The sequence below is a fragment of the Salmo salar genome, chromosome ssa16, assembly GCF_905237065.1.
Source record: "Salmo salar chromosome ssa16, Ssal_v3.1, whole genome shotgun sequence".
In the NCBI taxonomy this organism is placed as follows: domain Eukaryota; kingdom Metazoa; phylum Chordata; class Actinopteri; order Salmoniformes; family Salmonidae; genus Salmo; species Salmo salar.
Window position 1 is genome coordinate 9,822,842 of NC_059457.1, and position 16,338 is coordinate 9,839,179.

General features: G+C 42.4%; 1 protein-coding gene across 4 annotated transcripts in view; it reads right to left on the minus strand.

Moving 5' to 3' along the window:
* Nucleotides 1–183: 183 nt before the first annotated feature.
* The window catches only part of LOC106573262 (transcription initiation factor TFIID subunit 4), a 33,205-nt gene continuing 17,050 nt past the window's right edge, over nucleotides 184–16,338 (minus strand). For all 4 annotated transcript variants that reach the window (XM_014148171.2, XM_014148170.2, XM_014148173.2 and 1 more), the window contains 3 exons: nucleotides 11,180–11,236; nucleotides 7,057–7,179; nucleotides 184–2,164 (listed from right to left, as the gene is read on the minus strand). In XM_014148171.2, coding sequence (XP_014003646.1) covers nucleotides 2,003–2,164; nucleotides 7,057–7,179; nucleotides 11,180–11,236 — 342 coding nt within the window. In that variant the 3' untranslated portion in view covers nucleotides 184–2,002. The remainder of the gene's footprint in view (nucleotides 2,165–7,056; nucleotides 7,180–11,179; nucleotides 11,237–16,338) is intronic.

The window sequence follows — 16,338 nt, forward strand, 5'->3', positions numbered from 1 at the left end:
TTAATACATTTGCAGTAATTTTTTAAAACCTGTTTTCGCTTTGTCGTTATGGGGTATTTTGTTATGATTGAGGAGGGGAAAAAAAGAAACTATTTTTAGAATAAGACTAACGTAACAATGTGGAAAAAGTAATGGGGTCTGAATAATTTCCGAATGTACTGCACCATCAAAGAAATCAGGCTATTTGTACTTTGTCACTTTATTTTTTTTTTTGCAAAGGTACAAACAATAGTAAAATTGCATCGCCTGAAATGCGTCAGGTTTGAATACACAGATAGTAGGAAATATAAATAGTCACAAAAATGTGTCCTTCAACAGATGCTAATGTAGCTAGGTGCTAAGACCCAGACCCTTAACACCACAGCTTTATCTCATTGCTCAATTAGAACTATGCACTATATAAACAAAATGCTTGTTACTGTAAAAAATACATTTAAAGCATTAAAAACCTTCAGTCAAACTGGGAAAAAAAAAAGCCGCTTTCGACCCCCCCAAAAATTAGCAGTTGTATACAATTAGCATTAGAAAAATACTTGCTTGATTGCTACGACAGATCATTTTGATGTTGATCATCAGCATTAAAATAGCAAAGCACTCTATAGATCTTGTTGCGTGGTGCCGCAAGAGACTGACTTTCCAGGTGGAAAAAAAAAAAAAAAATCCTGGATGGAATTTAAGGTCTTGAGAAGAAAATGATAGGAATGGTGCTCAATATGACAACATTGTTTGTTGACGTCTTTATTTCATTAGCCTGAGTGAGTGTATAAGAGAGCCAGCTCCCTGTTCTGTGCTGAGCTTGAGTCTGAATAATAATATCTTTAAAAATGGCTACTGGTAATTTATCTAGATTCACGGTCTACAATAGGAGAGACAAGTCTATGTATGAACCATATATGAACCGAGTTGGCTCTTTACACACACCAAAAAAAATATAATCTTATGTTTCACTATTCTGCCATAATACCTAAATCAGACATGCTGCGCAGTAATATCGTAATATGAACCCTAAACCGTGTATACCAGCCAAACCTGGGTCAAATTAAGGTGCGCTTGATTTAGCTTGGCGTTTGCATTTAATGGGACTATTCCATTGGTTCTATTGTACCAGGCAAACTAAATCGAGCACGGCTCAATCATTTCAAAGTATTGGACCCAGGTCTGGAACTAGTAAGTACTGTATGTATTTGTCGTTTAAAAAAAATGAGGCATCACAGTACTCTGTACATTTATCTGACAATAGATTTCTCTAACATTCACTATATGGTGTGGTGAATTAAAACCTGTCGTTTTTTTCCCCCAAACTCAGTACTTACTAGTATGGTACATAAAATGCAAACATTATCTTTCAATTTGAAATGGTTCCTTTTCAATGTTTGGAAAAAAACGTAGATAACACAAGTGTTTAAAGTTTCGATCTGGAGAGCACAAATCCTACCCAGGGTGACCAAACAATCCTTTTGAAAATCCAGTCAAAACTATCTGTGGTGTGATGTAACATCCTTAGTGAGTAGCCATTGGGCTAAAATAGCAAGGATCCTGACATAAATCTTACAACTGTAGGTTTTGTTTGAGAATTACGCAACGGATTGGGACAGACTCAAAAAGGCACCTCATCAGGTACATAGGAGTCATGGTAAAAAAAAAACAAGTACATGCCCGCCAGCCAGCTTCGAGGCTCTCAGCATTGTAAGCACACAGCTAGTGAATGAGACTAGACTTGATGTGAGAACAATGAGGTGACCAAGTGAAAGAGTAGAGCCAGCAGTGTACCTGTCCAAAGGGGCTGTATGATCAGGGGGCAAAATTGGGGTGGTGTGGGGTTGCTTAGCATCAGATTAGGGGGATATAGAATAGTGTGGTACGGGGATGTGTGTGTGTGTGTGTGTGTGTGTGTGTGTGTGTGTGTGTGTGTGTGTGTGTGTATGTATGTATGTATGTATGTATGAGTTGGGGTAAAGGGGAAACGTGTATTAGGTCAAGTCCAGAACCCTGGGGGACTCCACTACTTCAGGAGAGCCTTATAGAGCAGTAAGGACCGGGATGTAGCCCTCTCCTGCTCCAGGCAGAAGATAAAGTCCCTGAGATTGACTCGCGTGATCCTCTGACGGAGCTGTTGGCGGGAGGAGGCGGCTGTGGAAGAGCCGGCCCCTGAACCCAAAGCAACCTGAGGAGAAACGGATGACATGACAAAAGTTAGGTCTGCTAGTAAGTGATTTAGAGTTGTTTCAAGTGACTTAAAATATGTGTTGGCGATATCCAGCCTTTGTGCCAACGTCGAGGCTCAAGCAATAGTAATGCAGGCAGGGGGAACAAGCGATGTGGTCTAACCAGAGAAATGTCAATTCACTGTCACCTGTCCTATCCCACTCACTATTAACCCTTGACAGCCCAGGCGTGTGTGCGCGCGTCACCACAGTTTCATACAAGGTGTGTGTACAGCTTGAGGGAAACGGTCAAACCCTTACCGTGCACACTAAATGCCATGTTCTCTCCATTTTGGGACAGCTCCAACAAACTCAAAGAGCAGCAATTACCAATGTGATATCATACAGTGTGGGTTGAGTTGATGCTGTGTGGTGCACACTACTGAAATATCCTGAGGCTTGTTTGATGGGGTGACAAAATGGTACATGTCTTAGTGAACTCCGTGACATTGTGCCTAACTGAACAGCCCTGTAGTGTATCCTGGAACTGATCAGCTACCAGCCAGTCAGGTGTTCCTTAACTGGGGCCTGGTGGTTACAATGGATACATTTCATTAAAATCGGGGCTCAAGGAAAAACATTTGGTTTTATGAAATGGCCATTTTGTGAACCAATGGTGGTTCCTATTATGTAAAATGAGTTCAGTACCATATTCTACTTTATGTGCTGAGAGCCTGAGGGGAGAGCTGACACTGGAGGATTGGAATAAGGCTCCAGGTCCATACAGGAACACAATCAGAGTATTATACAGCTTAACAGCCTGCAGGTGTGGTAACCTCCTGCACACACGCGGGCCACACACACACTCCATACTGGCACAATGAATGCCCAACATTACACACTCGGTGGAGACACTCCAATCAAGCGTGATTGGTCGCACGAGATCGCCGCTCCGACTCAAATCAGTCAAAGATCCTCTTGCGATATAACTCTGACTGGTCCGATTACTCAGGAAACTCGTTCACATTAGGCATGGAAGTTGGCCGTGGATAAATAACTTTTCTCTATTGAGAAGAACGTATTACAAATGTTATTTAGTTCTCTGACTTAAAGGCCAAATTCATTCTGATCAGATCTGCCTTATAGCAGGATGACATTAAACATTTCTGATTGAGCTCCTGGAAATCTCAACAACAAAAAATCTGACTGAGCTGACAAATGCAATCTTTGTGAACACAGGAATTGCCTTCAAGGTGCATAATCGAAAAGGGGCGATCGGATTGAATCCCGGCGTGAAATCTTGTCTCCAAGCTGCCTGCTTTGTAACTAATATTTCCTGAGGTTGGAGCCCCAACTGGTCCCTTAGCACCCATCTGCAGGAGTGGTCAGGGTGAGATAGACACATCAGCCTGCCACGAACACCTCAGAACGTTTGGGTATGTACAGTGCATTCGGAAAGTATTCAGACCCCTTGACTTTTTCCACAATTTCTTACGTTACAGCCTTATTCTAAAATGGAAAAGCAAAAACAGGTTTTTAGAATTTTTTTGCACATTTATTAAAAATAAAAAACAAATCACATTTACATAAGTATTCAGACCCATAACCGTATTTGTTGAAGCACTTGGCAGCGATTACAGCCTCAAGTCTTCTTGGGTATGACGCTACAAGCTTGGCAAACCTGTATTTAGGGAGTTCCTTCCATTCTTCTCTGTAGATCCTCTCAAGCTCTGTCAGGCTGGATGGGGAGCATCCCTGCACAAACTATTTTCAGGTCTCTCCAGAGATGTTCAAATCGGGTTCAAGTCCGGGCTCTGGCTGGGCCACTCAAGGACATTCAGAGACTTGTCCCGAAGTCACTCCTGCGTTGTGTTGGCTGTGTGCTTTAGGTCGTTGTTCTCCATCTGCATAGAGGAACTCTGTCAGAGTGACCCTCGGGTTCTTGGTCACCTCCCTGACAAAAGTCCTCCCCCGAATGCTCAGTTTGGCCGGGCACCCAGCTCTAGGAAGAGTCTTGGTGGTTCCAAACTTCTTCCATTTAAGAATGATGGAGGTCACTGTGTAATTGGGGACCTTCAATGCTGCAGACATTTATCGGTACCCTTCCCCAGATCTGTGCCTCGACACAATCCTGTCTTGGGGCACTACGGACAATTCCTTCGACCTCGCTTGGTTTTTGCGCTGACATGCACTGACCTTATATAGACAGGTGTGTGCCTTTCCAAATCATGTCCAATCAATTGAATTGACCACAGGTGGACTCCAATCAAGTTGTAGAAACATCTCAAGGATGATCAATGGAAACAGGACGCACCTCAATTGAGTCTCATAGCAAAGGGTCTGAATACTTATGTAAATGGTTCTGTTTTTTATTTTTAATACATTTGAGAAGAAAAAAAATCTAAAAACCTCTTTCACTTTGTCATTATGGGGTATTGGGTGTAGATTGATGAGAAAAAATAAAATGTTAGAATAAGGCTAACGTAAAAAAAATGTGGAGAAAGTCAAGGGGTCTGAATATTTTCCGAATACACTATGAGAAAATGCTAACAAAAGAAGCCAGACAACCCTTCTGCATTACCACTCATTACCTACGGTAGAAAATAAACATCCCATAGGGGACTACCTTGTTTACTTGCTAATTACCCAACTATCTAACTAACATACAGGTGACTGTCAAAATGAAGGAAACACTTGTGTACATGAGAGACGAAGTATATTGAAAGCAGGTGCTTCCACACCAGTGTGGTTCCTGAGTTAATTAAGCAATTAACATCCCATCATGCTTAGGGCCATGTATAAAAATCCCCAGTTGCCCATTATTTTGGCTACCATGGCTAAAAGAAATCTCAGTGACTTTGAAGGAGGGGTCTCAAAGGAGCATGGGATGTTTAAAGGGTGTGTGTGTGTGTGTGTGTGTGTGTGTGTGTGTGTGTGTGTGTGTGTGTGTGTGTGTGTGTGTGTGTGTGTCAGTCACCAGATCTCAACCTAATTAAAACACTTATGGGAGATTTTGGAGCGGTGCCTGAAACAGCGTTTTCCACTACCAGCAACAAAACGCCAAATTATGGGAATTTCTTGTGGATGAATGGGGTTGCATCCCTCCAATAGAGTTCCAGACACTTTTACAATATATGCCAAGGCACAATGAAGCTGTTCTGGTGGCTCGTGGTGGCCCAACGCCCTATTAAGACACTTTATGTTGGTGTATCCTTTATTTTGGCAGTTACCTGTATATCTAACTGCCTGAAGTCCTATACAGTGGCTAGTAAGTTTACACATGCTGCTGCCTTAAAATTGAATAAAACATTTGTATTTTTTCCCCACTACACATTTAAAAAAATCTGGAATATTTTCTATAATTTCTTTACTACATTTTAAGGCAGCAAAACGTGAATACTGTGCAATGGGTGTGTAGACTAGCAACTTTATATCCATTTTACAAACTAGCAAGCAAAGTAACTGATGAGGGACTAGCTGGGTAGTTCCACAAAATGAGTGCCCTTTGATATTTTAAGTAGAAATTGTGCACCAATTTTGCATTTTAAAAACCTGTTATATTAAGAGAAGTGTCCTTTAATATAGACCACATGGAGAATTCAATAAAAAATGGAACATGAATAAATAACTGCTAAAGTGCCATTTTGACATGTCCCTCCGGTGTTTTCTCCATCATTGTAAAGCTCTAGTTATTTTGTTGCTCTGACAGTCATTTCTGAAGATGATTATTTATTTACATATGTCCCTCATTTTAAGGTCAACCCTGTTATGTGAACTGAACTTTCATTTTAATATGGTGAAACTTCCTTTTAAATTTTTTTTTTTTTTCAAAAGAAACATTGAACATCTAATAGTCAAATTATAGTGTAACAGCAGGTGAGCTGGTTCTACTCTTTTTGGCCATTAGTGTTTTGTGGTGGAAAACTGAGTGGGTCAGCATAACAAGTCAACCTTGTTACGCATAGACATGCTAGACACCTGAACAATTTCATTTCTTGGGAAGCTTGCATTCAATTGCCACTTCTATTCACCCTGTCACAAGGGGATTTATGTCTGATTAAGATGACAGTCAACCCTGTTACAGTCAACCCTGATACTTTATTTGGCACTTATTTATTTTTTTATCTCTTGAGATGGGAAAACATGTTTTTTATAAAGTTGAACATGTGCTCTTTATGACAGTGTTAAAAAAATGTTTTACCGAGTTACACTTCTCAAAAGGCACCCAGAATTGTTGGAACGACCCAGCTAACTACCTGGCTAGCTCACCAACTGGCTAACCTACCAACTGACCAACTAGCTTGCTACCCGTTCAGATGACTTCACCATGGCAAAGTTCATTCTTTCACCTTCCCCTCCCTAAAATGTTCCCTCTCGCTTGCATTCCCTCCCTCTCCTGATCCCGGGCTCTCACCCCGCACAGAGCCCTTTGTCTGGGATCGCTTTGGGGAGAACTCAGGGCTGGATGTGGGAGGGGGTGATGGGTGTGACCGAGGCACCCATACTGCAGCCGCCCCAGGCTGTGTTCCCCCCTCAGGCTCATTTCTGCAGAGCTGAAATCTATGGCTCCTCTCAGGGGGTGAGAGGAGAGGGGGCTTGGAGGGGGTAGAGCAGTGCAGACACCCACAACAAGCCTAGAGGCCCACGCTGACCCCCTTCACTCAACTCTGGTCACATTCACTCTGCTCTCTGCTGGATTGGGAGAGTGCTGGGGGATGTGCATTGATGACACAGGTGTATGACTGTGAGCAAAGCAATCCCCACTTTCTTTTAGGCATTTCTTCAAAAGCGAGTTTACATATTTGTTTTCCCTTAATGTGATGAAGAGTAGGAAGGTGAAAGTCATTGGAAAATTAGGATATCAAACTTAGGATATCAGCACCTTCATACTGCCACATTTTAGGACCCTTACCTCTGTGCCCGATGTGGAGCTCCCTGGCGAGTCCATCTTGCGTTTCTTGCGGGGACCGATGGCCGCAAGGGCAGTGAGGTTGGCTTCACGCTGTCGGATCTGGGCCTGCTCCGCCTGCTGCATCTAAGAGGGGAAAGAGAGAGCCACACACATTTATATTCTCCTGTCTGATTTACATCCTGAAAAGGATCCATCAGTGGTAGCATAATAGCTGGAATGGAGAAAGTTGTCATCTACAAATGAGAGATGTGATACAGAGCGAAGAAGTACAGTAGCTTTCTAAAACGGCACTGAAAAATCACACAGGACAAACTCCTCTAACAGGCCTATTCATTGACTACAACCATTTCATATTATTGAGCTATTATCATCTGCCATGAAAACAAATCCCTCTGCCGCAGGCTAGTGCTACAAACTAAAAACAGCCGCCTGCTCTAAAGGAGGAGCCTGGAATCGACAGAAGATATAATTCAAGGCAACGTTGACGTCCTCATTAATGTCCCCGTTAGTAATGCTAATTGAAAGGGAAGTGCTGCACATGGTGATGTGGTACAGTGAGCTGAGACCTGACCCTGGAGGTTAAGATGGAACAGAGGCCAGGGGCCTGAAGCAGGCGAGCGTGTGTGTGTGAGACAGGGGCATTGTATCTTCAGATATTATGAGGGCACAAGGCAGAGAGTGGGGCTCTGTAGGCCTAGCCAACATTGCCTCTGGTCAGGTCCCTGTCTGTCTGAGAAATTAAATTGGTAGAGGCAGAACCAGGTTACGCCTCTCTGCACATCCTAGAAACTAGTCTTGATCACATAGGCCAGAGGCCTGGAGAGACCAAGTAGTGCTGGTTTATTTTCTACCTTGTAGTAATGATTTATTTACAGTTGAAGTCGGAAGTTTACATACACCTTAGCCAAATACATTTAAACTCAGTTTTTCACAATTCCTGACATTTAATCCTAGTAAAAATTCCCTGTTTTAGGTCAGTTAGGATCACCACTTTATTTTAAGAATGTGAAATTTCAGAATAATAGTAGAGAAAATGATTGATTTCAGCTTTTATTTCTTTCATCAAATTCCCAGTGGGTCAGAGGTTTACATCCACTCAATTAGTATTTGGTAGCATTACCTTTAAATTGTGTCAAAAGTTTTGGGTAGCCTTCCACAAGCCTCCCACAATAAGTTGGGTGAATTTTGGCCCATTCCTCCTGACAGAGCTGGTGTAACTAAGTCATGTTTGTAGGCCTCCTTGCTCGCACACGCTTTTTCAGTTCTGCCCACAAATTTTCTATAGGATTGAGGTCAGGGCTTTGTGATGGCAACTCCAATACCTTGACTTTATTGCCCGTAAGCCATTTTGCCACAACTTTGGAAGTATGCTTGGGGTCATTGTCCATTTGGAAGACCCATTTGCGACCAAGCTTTAACTTCCTGATTGATGTCTTGAGATGTTGCTTCAATATATCCACATAATTTTCCTGCCTCATGATGCCATCTATTTTATGAAGTGCACCAGTCCCTCCTGCAGCAAAGCACCCCCACAACATGATGCTGCCACCCCCGTGCTTCACAGTTGGGATGGTGTTCTTCTTCGGCTTGCAAGCATCCCCCTTTTTCCTCCAAACATAACGATGGTCATTATGGCCAAACACTTCTATTTTTGTTTCATCAGACCAGAGGACATTTCTCCAAAAAGTACAATCTTTGTCCCCATGTGCAGTTGCAAACTGTAGTCTGGCTTTTTTATGGCGGTTTTGGAGCAGTGGCTTCTTCCTTGCTGAGCGGCCTTTCAGGTCATGTCGATATAGGACTGTTTAACTGTGGATATAGATACTTTTGTACCCGTTTCCTCCAGCATCTTCACAAGGTCTTTTGTTGCTGTTCTGGGATTGATTTGCACTTTTCACACCAAAGTACGTTCATCTCAAGGAGACAGAATGCGTCTCCTTCCTGAGCGGTATGACGGCCGCGTGGTCCCATGGTGTTTATACCTGCGTACTATTGTTTGTACAGATGAACGTGGCACCTTCAGGCATTTGTAAATTGCTCCCAAGGATGAACCAGACTTGTGGAGGTCTACAATTTTTTTTCTGGGGTATTGCCTGATTTCTTTTGATTTTCCCATGATGTCAAGCAAAGAGGCACTACTAAGTTTGAAGGTAGGCCTTGAAATACATCCACAGGTACACCTCCAATTGACTCAAATGATGTCAATTAGCCTATCAGAAGCTTCTAAAGCCATGATGACATTTTCTGGAATTTTCCAAGCTGTTTAAAGGCACAGTCAACTTAGTGTATGTAAACTTTTGACCCACTGGAATTGCGCTATAGTGAATTATAAGTGAAATAATCACTCTGTCAACAATTGTGGTCTCGTGTGGCTCAGTTGGTAGAGCATGGTGTTTGCAACGCCAAGGTTGTGGGTTCGATTCCCACGGGGGACCAGTACGAAAAAGAAAAAAAAATGTATGAAAATTATTCACTACTGTAAGTCGCTCTGGATAAGAGCGTCTGCTAAATGACTAAAATGTAATGTAAATGTAAAAATTACTTGTGTCATGCACAAAGTAGATGTCCTAACCGACTTGCCAAAACTATAGTTTGTTAACAAGAAATGTGTGGATTGGTTGAAAAAAGAGTTTTAATGACTCCAACCTAAGTGTATGTAAACTTCCGACTTCAACTGTATGTCACAGATTGATTGGACAGAGGCCACCTGGTGTCTCAGGTCTGAGTCAGTCCCTGATTAGGAGAGAATGAAAACCAGTTGCCTATTCTTGACGTAGGTGTTAAACTAGGTGTCACATCTATAAATCTAAGAGCATTGTATTTGGTACAAATCATTCCCTAAGCTCTAGCCCTCAGCTGAATCTGGTAATGAATGGTGCGGCTGTTGAACAAGTTTAGGAGACTATGTTACTTTAGATTTGACCATGACAGTTTACAAACATATAGATTCAATGGTTGTAAAGATGGAGAGAGGTCTGGCTGTAATAAAGAGATGCTCTGCTTTCTTGACACCACACTCCAAAAAGTACGTTCTGCAGGCTCTAGTTTTGTCTAATCTTGATTATTGTCCAGTCATGTGATCCAGTGCTGCAAGGAAAGACCTAGTTAAGCTGCAGCTAGCCCAGAACAGAACGGCGCGTTTTGCTCTTAATTGTAATCAGAGGGCTGATATAAATACTATAAATACTATGCCAGTCTCTTTTGGCAAAGAGTTGAGAAGACTGACGGCATCACTTGTTTTTATAAGAAACACTAATGTGTTGAAAATCCCAAATTGTTTGCATAGTCTACTTACACACAGCTCTGACACACACACTTATCCCACCAGACATGCCACCAGCAGTCTTTTCACGGTCCCCAAATCCAGAACAAATTCAAGAAAGCGTACAGTATTATATAGAGCCCTAATTGCATGGAACTTCCATCTCATATTGCTCAAATAAACAGATAAAGCAAGACAACGCCTCTCCCCTATTTGACCTAGATAGTTTGTGTGTGTGCATTGATATGTAGGCTGTGTGTGCCTTAAAAAAAAAAAAAAAAGTAAGTAGTTCTGTCTTTGAGCTGTTCTTGTCTATTGATGTTCTGTATTATGTTTCATGAGTTGCTGCTGCTTTTGCAACAGCTAATGGGGATCCTAATAAAATACCAAATACAAAACCAGGTGTGGCCAACCCTCCTCCTGGGGAGCAACTTGGCTTACATGCCTTTGTTCTAGACCATCACTAACAAAAATTATAAAGCTAAACAAAATACTGATTAGGTGACGTCCACAGGATTACAGCAACATGTCCTGACTTGGGCTCCCCTGTCCTGATCTTTATGGATCATGTCCCAAGGCACAGAGGTCACGGAGCCCCCTCTGGGTCAAAGTGGTGAAACACTGTCCAAACAGTGTGTGCCCCAAGGCAGAGCTATAATATGGGGAGTGCTAGCCTCAAATATGGGCATGGTTGGAGGGTCTATATGGACTATGTTTGTATTTTGGTGGAAAGTTCTTGCATGCCAGTCTGTAGCTGTCTGACAATTTGTGTATTTTGGGATATTGTACATAGATAATGATACTGAGTGTCAACTGCTTTGATGTGTTGGTATGTGGATGGAAACAAAATGAAGCACGTACCTCTTTAGCTTTCGCCTTCAACCGAGCTTGCTCTGGGTCCTCCTGCCTGGCGCGACTCTATATTTGAGAGAAACACAGGTTAGAAGGAGACAGAGGGAAAGACCGAGACAGGGGAGGTGGATACCTTGTCATGAGAGGAAGAGCTTCAAGTTCCTCGGTGTCCACATTACTAAGGACCTGTAAATGGTCCAAATACACCAAAGACAGTTGTGAAGAGGGCATGACAACGCCTTTTCCCCCTGAAAAAAACGTACGGCCCAGTACCTCACTGGGGCAGGGCTCCCTGCCATCCAGGACCTCTATACCAGGCTGTGTCAGAGGAAGGCCCCAAAAATTGTCAAAGACTCCAGTCACCAAAGTCATAGACTGTTCTCTCTGCTGCCGCACGGCAAGCAGTACCCGGAGCGCCAAGTCTGCAACCAAAAGGCTCCTGAACAGCTTTTACCCCCAAGCCATAAGGCTGCTGAAGAGTTAATCAAATTGCTACTCTGACCATTTGCATTGACCCCCTTTTTTTTTTATTGCACCGGCTCTTGCACTGACTTTATGCACACTCACACATACTACAACACACACGCATATTGACGCCACACACAAACTGCTGCTACTCTGTATATTATCTATTCTGATTGCTGAGTCACTTTTACCCCTACCTACATGTACATATCTCAATTACCTCGTACCCCTGCACATTGACTCGGTACCAGTACTCCTTGTATATGGCTTGGTTATTGCTATATTGTTTAGCTATTTTTATCTAGCACATTCTTCTCACTTTTAAATGTTTTACTTTTTAACCCTGCATTGTTGGGAAAGGGCTCGTAAGCAAGCATTTCACTGTAAAGTCTACACCTGTTGTATTCGGAGCATGTGTCAAATAAGATTCGATTTGAATAGATTTTTTTGCTTGTAGGGCTGGCCCAATAACTATATAACTGCGTAACCAACGGTTATGGATGAAGACGGACAAGAAGATAAAATATTGTCATTGGGAACCAACAGCTGACTTAAGACAGGACGGCCACAGGCATTCTTTGCGGTTGAGTCCGTTTCTGAGGTAACATGGACTCTTAACAACGTGATGAAACTTTGTTGCGCCTTGTTGAAACAAGCAAGGTGCTGTAGCAAATGAGTCTTCGGTTGCCTAGGCCAGTGGTTCTCAAACCTCTCCTCGGGGACCCCCAGCCGTTCCATGTATTTGATCTATTCCAAAGCTAGTACACCTGATTCAACTTGTCAACTAAAATCACCAAGCCCTTGACTAGTTGAATCAGGTGAGCTAGTTCTGAGCAACAACAAACAGTTGTGAAACTTCTAGGGGTCCACGAAGAGAGGTTTGAGAACCACTGGTCTAGGCAACACCCCCACAATGCAGAAGCTGCACACATAGAAATAGAAAGGGCTATGAACCTCTAACCCTGGCAATTGGATTGGTAAACTCCTGGGTACACTCGTAATAGATGTGGTAAAGAGGTCAATGGAACTCGACCAAAACAATGGAAATACCATGGAAATGCGTGGGGGAAAGATCACGAATATCATTGCCCCCCAGCAAAATTAGCCTACATTTAGGCGATTGTTTATACAGTTAAAGTCGGAAGTTACATACACTTAGGTTGGAGTTATTAAAACTCGTTTTTCAACCCCTCCACAAATTTCTTGTTAACAAACTATAGTTTTGGCAAGTCAGTTAGGACATCTATTTTGTGCATGACACAAGTCATTTTTCCAACAATTGTTTACAGACAGAATATTTCACTTAAAACTCACTGTATCACAATTCCAGTGGGTCAGAAGTTTACATACACTGAGTTGACTGTGCCTTTAAACAGCTTGGAAAATTCCAGAAAATGATGTCATGGCTTTTGAAGCTTCTGATAGGCTAATTGACATCATTTGAGTCAATTGGAGGTGTACCTGTGGATGTATTTCAAGGCCTACCTTCAAACTCAGTGCCTCTTTGCTTGACATCATGGGAAAATCAAAAAGAAATCAGCAAAGACCTCAGAAAAAGAATTGTAGACCTCCACAAGTCTGGTTCATCCTTGGGAGCAATTTCCAAATGCCTAAGGTACCACGTTCATCTGTACAAACAATAGTACGCAAATATAAACACCATGGACCCACGCAGCCGTCATACCGCTCAGGAAGGAGACACATTCTGTCTCCTAGAGATGAACGTACTTTGGTGCGAAAAGTGCAAATCAATCCCAGAACAGCAGCAAAGGACCTTGTGAAGATGCTGGAGGAAACGGGTACAAAAGTATCTATAGCCATAGTAAAACAAGGCATATATTGATATAACCTGAAAGGCCGCTCAGCAAGGAAGAAGCCACTGCTCCAAAACCGCCATAAAAAAGCCAGACTACGGTTTGCAACTGCACATGGGGACAAAGATCGTACTTCTTGGAGAAATGTCCTCTGGTCTGACGAAACAAAAATAGAAGTGTTTGGCCATAATGACCATCGTTATGTTTGGAGGAAAGGGGGGGGGGCTTGCAAGCCGAAGAACACCATCCCAACCGTGAAGCACGGGGGTGGCAGCATCATGTTGTGGGGGTGCTTTGCTGCAGGAAGGACTGGTGCACTTCACAAAATAGATGGCATCATGAGGGAGGAAAATGATGTGGATATATTGAAGTAACATCTCAAGACATCAATCAGGAAGTTAAAGCTTGGTCGCAAATGGGTCTTCCAAATGGACAATGGCCTCAAGCATACTTCCAAAGTTGTGACAAAATGGCTTAAGGACAAAGTCAAGGTATTGGAGTGGCCACCACAAAGCCCTAACCTCAATCCTATAGAAAATATGTGGGCAGAACTGAAAAAGTATGTGTGAGCAAGGAGGTCAGAAACCTGACTCAGTTACACCAGCTCTGTCAGGAGGAATGGGACAAAATTCACCCAACTTATTGTGGGAAGGTTGTGGAAGGCTACCTGAAACGTTTGACCCAAGTTAAACAATTTAAAGGCAATGCTACCAAAAACTAATTGAGTGTATGTAAACTTCTGACCCACTGGGAATGTGATGAAAGAAATAAAAAGGTGAAATAAATCACTCTCTACACTATTATTCCGACATTTCACATTCTTAAAATAAAAGTAGTGATCCTAACTGACAGGTAACTTTTACTTGGATTAAATGTCAGGAATTCAGAAAAACTGAGTTTAAACGTATTTGGCTAAGGTGTATGTGAACTTCCAACTTCAACTGTATGTGCATTTCACACTACCTTGAGGTAAAAATTGGAGTAGAAAATGCTTGTATTGATGTCAACCCCAATATATGTTCATGCCATAGTCACCAATCAACAGCTAACAACGACTGACTACAAGCACCGACTTCTGTGTGCTAGCTATGCATACAGAAATGGCTTATAAGATCGGTAGTTAGCATTTAGCAGTCACTTCTTCTAAACGTGCAAAGGTACAACTTCAGCGGTAGGAAAATAAATCGGGGGTCGCAAAATAATAATAATAATTTGTACTCTGCAAATTGAACACAACAAAGCACAAAAAGAGATTGTATCTGAAAATAATAATTTCATACCTTGATGATTACTTTGAAACACGATCACACCTTTTTTTATTTCTGGGAATACTTGGCAACAGATTTCCTAAATGAAAACACATTTTTTGCTTTTTTACCAAAAGTCTATTGCTATTTGAACGGTTATTAAAAGAGACCGCGTCATTTAGCTAGCCAATTACCGTCATCCAAAATTCCATGACCGTCACAGCCGCAGCTCATAGCACCAATGTGGGCTGTAGAACACTGTTATAGTATATTACAGTTATTGTTCTGAAGTATTGATAAAGATTATGCATCTGGTGTGGGAAGAGAAGTATTGGTTTTTCACTTTAGTCAATTATATACTGAACAAAAATATAAAAACGCAGTGTTGGTCCCATGTTTCATTAGCTGAAATAAAAAGTCCCAGAAATGTTCCATATGTACAAAAATATATTTCTCTCAAATTGTGTGCACAAATTTCTTTACATCCCTGTTAATCCGCATTTCCAAGATAATTCATCTACCATACAGGTGTGGCACAGAACCTGATTAAACAGCATGATCAATTTCTCAAGTTGAGGGAGTGTGCAATTGGCATTCTGACTACAGGAATGTCCACCAGAGCTGTTGGCAGAGAATTGAATGTTAATTTCTCTACTATAAGCCGCCTCCAACGTCGTTTTAGAGATTTTGGCAGTACGTCCAACCAGCCTCACAATCGCAGACCACGTGTAACCAACGCCAGCCTAGGGCCTCCACATACAGATATTTCACCTGCGGGATCGTCTGAGACCATTTACCTGGATAGCTGATGAAACTGTGGGTTTGCACAACCGAATAGTTAATGCACAAACCATCCCAGGGAAGCTCATTTGCATGCTCGTCGTCCTCACCAGGGTCTTGACCTTACTGCAGATGGGCGTCGTAACCGACTTCAATGGGTAAATGCCCACTGTCGATGGCCACTTACACTTTGGAGAAGTGTGCTCGTAACGGATGAATCCAGGTTTCAACTGTACCGGGCAGCTGGCAAGCAGCGTGTATGGCGTCGTGTGGGCGAGCGGTCTGCTGATGTCAAAGTTGTAAACAGAGAGCCCCATGTTGGTGGTGGGGTTATGGTATGGGCAGGCATAAGCTACAGACAACAAATACAATTGCATTTTATCGCTGGCAATTTGAATGCACAGCGATACCGTGGCAAGATCCTGAGGCCCATTGTCGTGCCAATCATCCGCCGCCATCACCTCATGTTTCAGCATGATAATGCACGACCCACATGTCATAAGGATCTGTACACAATTCCTGGAAGCTGAAAATGTCCCAGTTCTTCCATGGCCTGCATACTCACCAGCAGAGTATGTGAGTGGAGTTGAGCGGTCGGAAATCCCGCTCATCGCTCATGGAGCGGTGCTTGTGCACCTCTCCGGAGCTCTGCGTCCTTCCCAAGTGCTCTGCTAAAAACTGCTACCTGCTCACATGAAAAAAAACTGCAGCTCCAAATTCACTCCATTCATCAAAATCACAATTTAACCAACAACCATCTATTTTTGGACCTACCATTTGGTTTGAAGCATTGAAACCAAACCATATGATTTGAATGAAAAGTATTTTAATAAACATGAAAAGATGTAAGAAGTGCTCATCA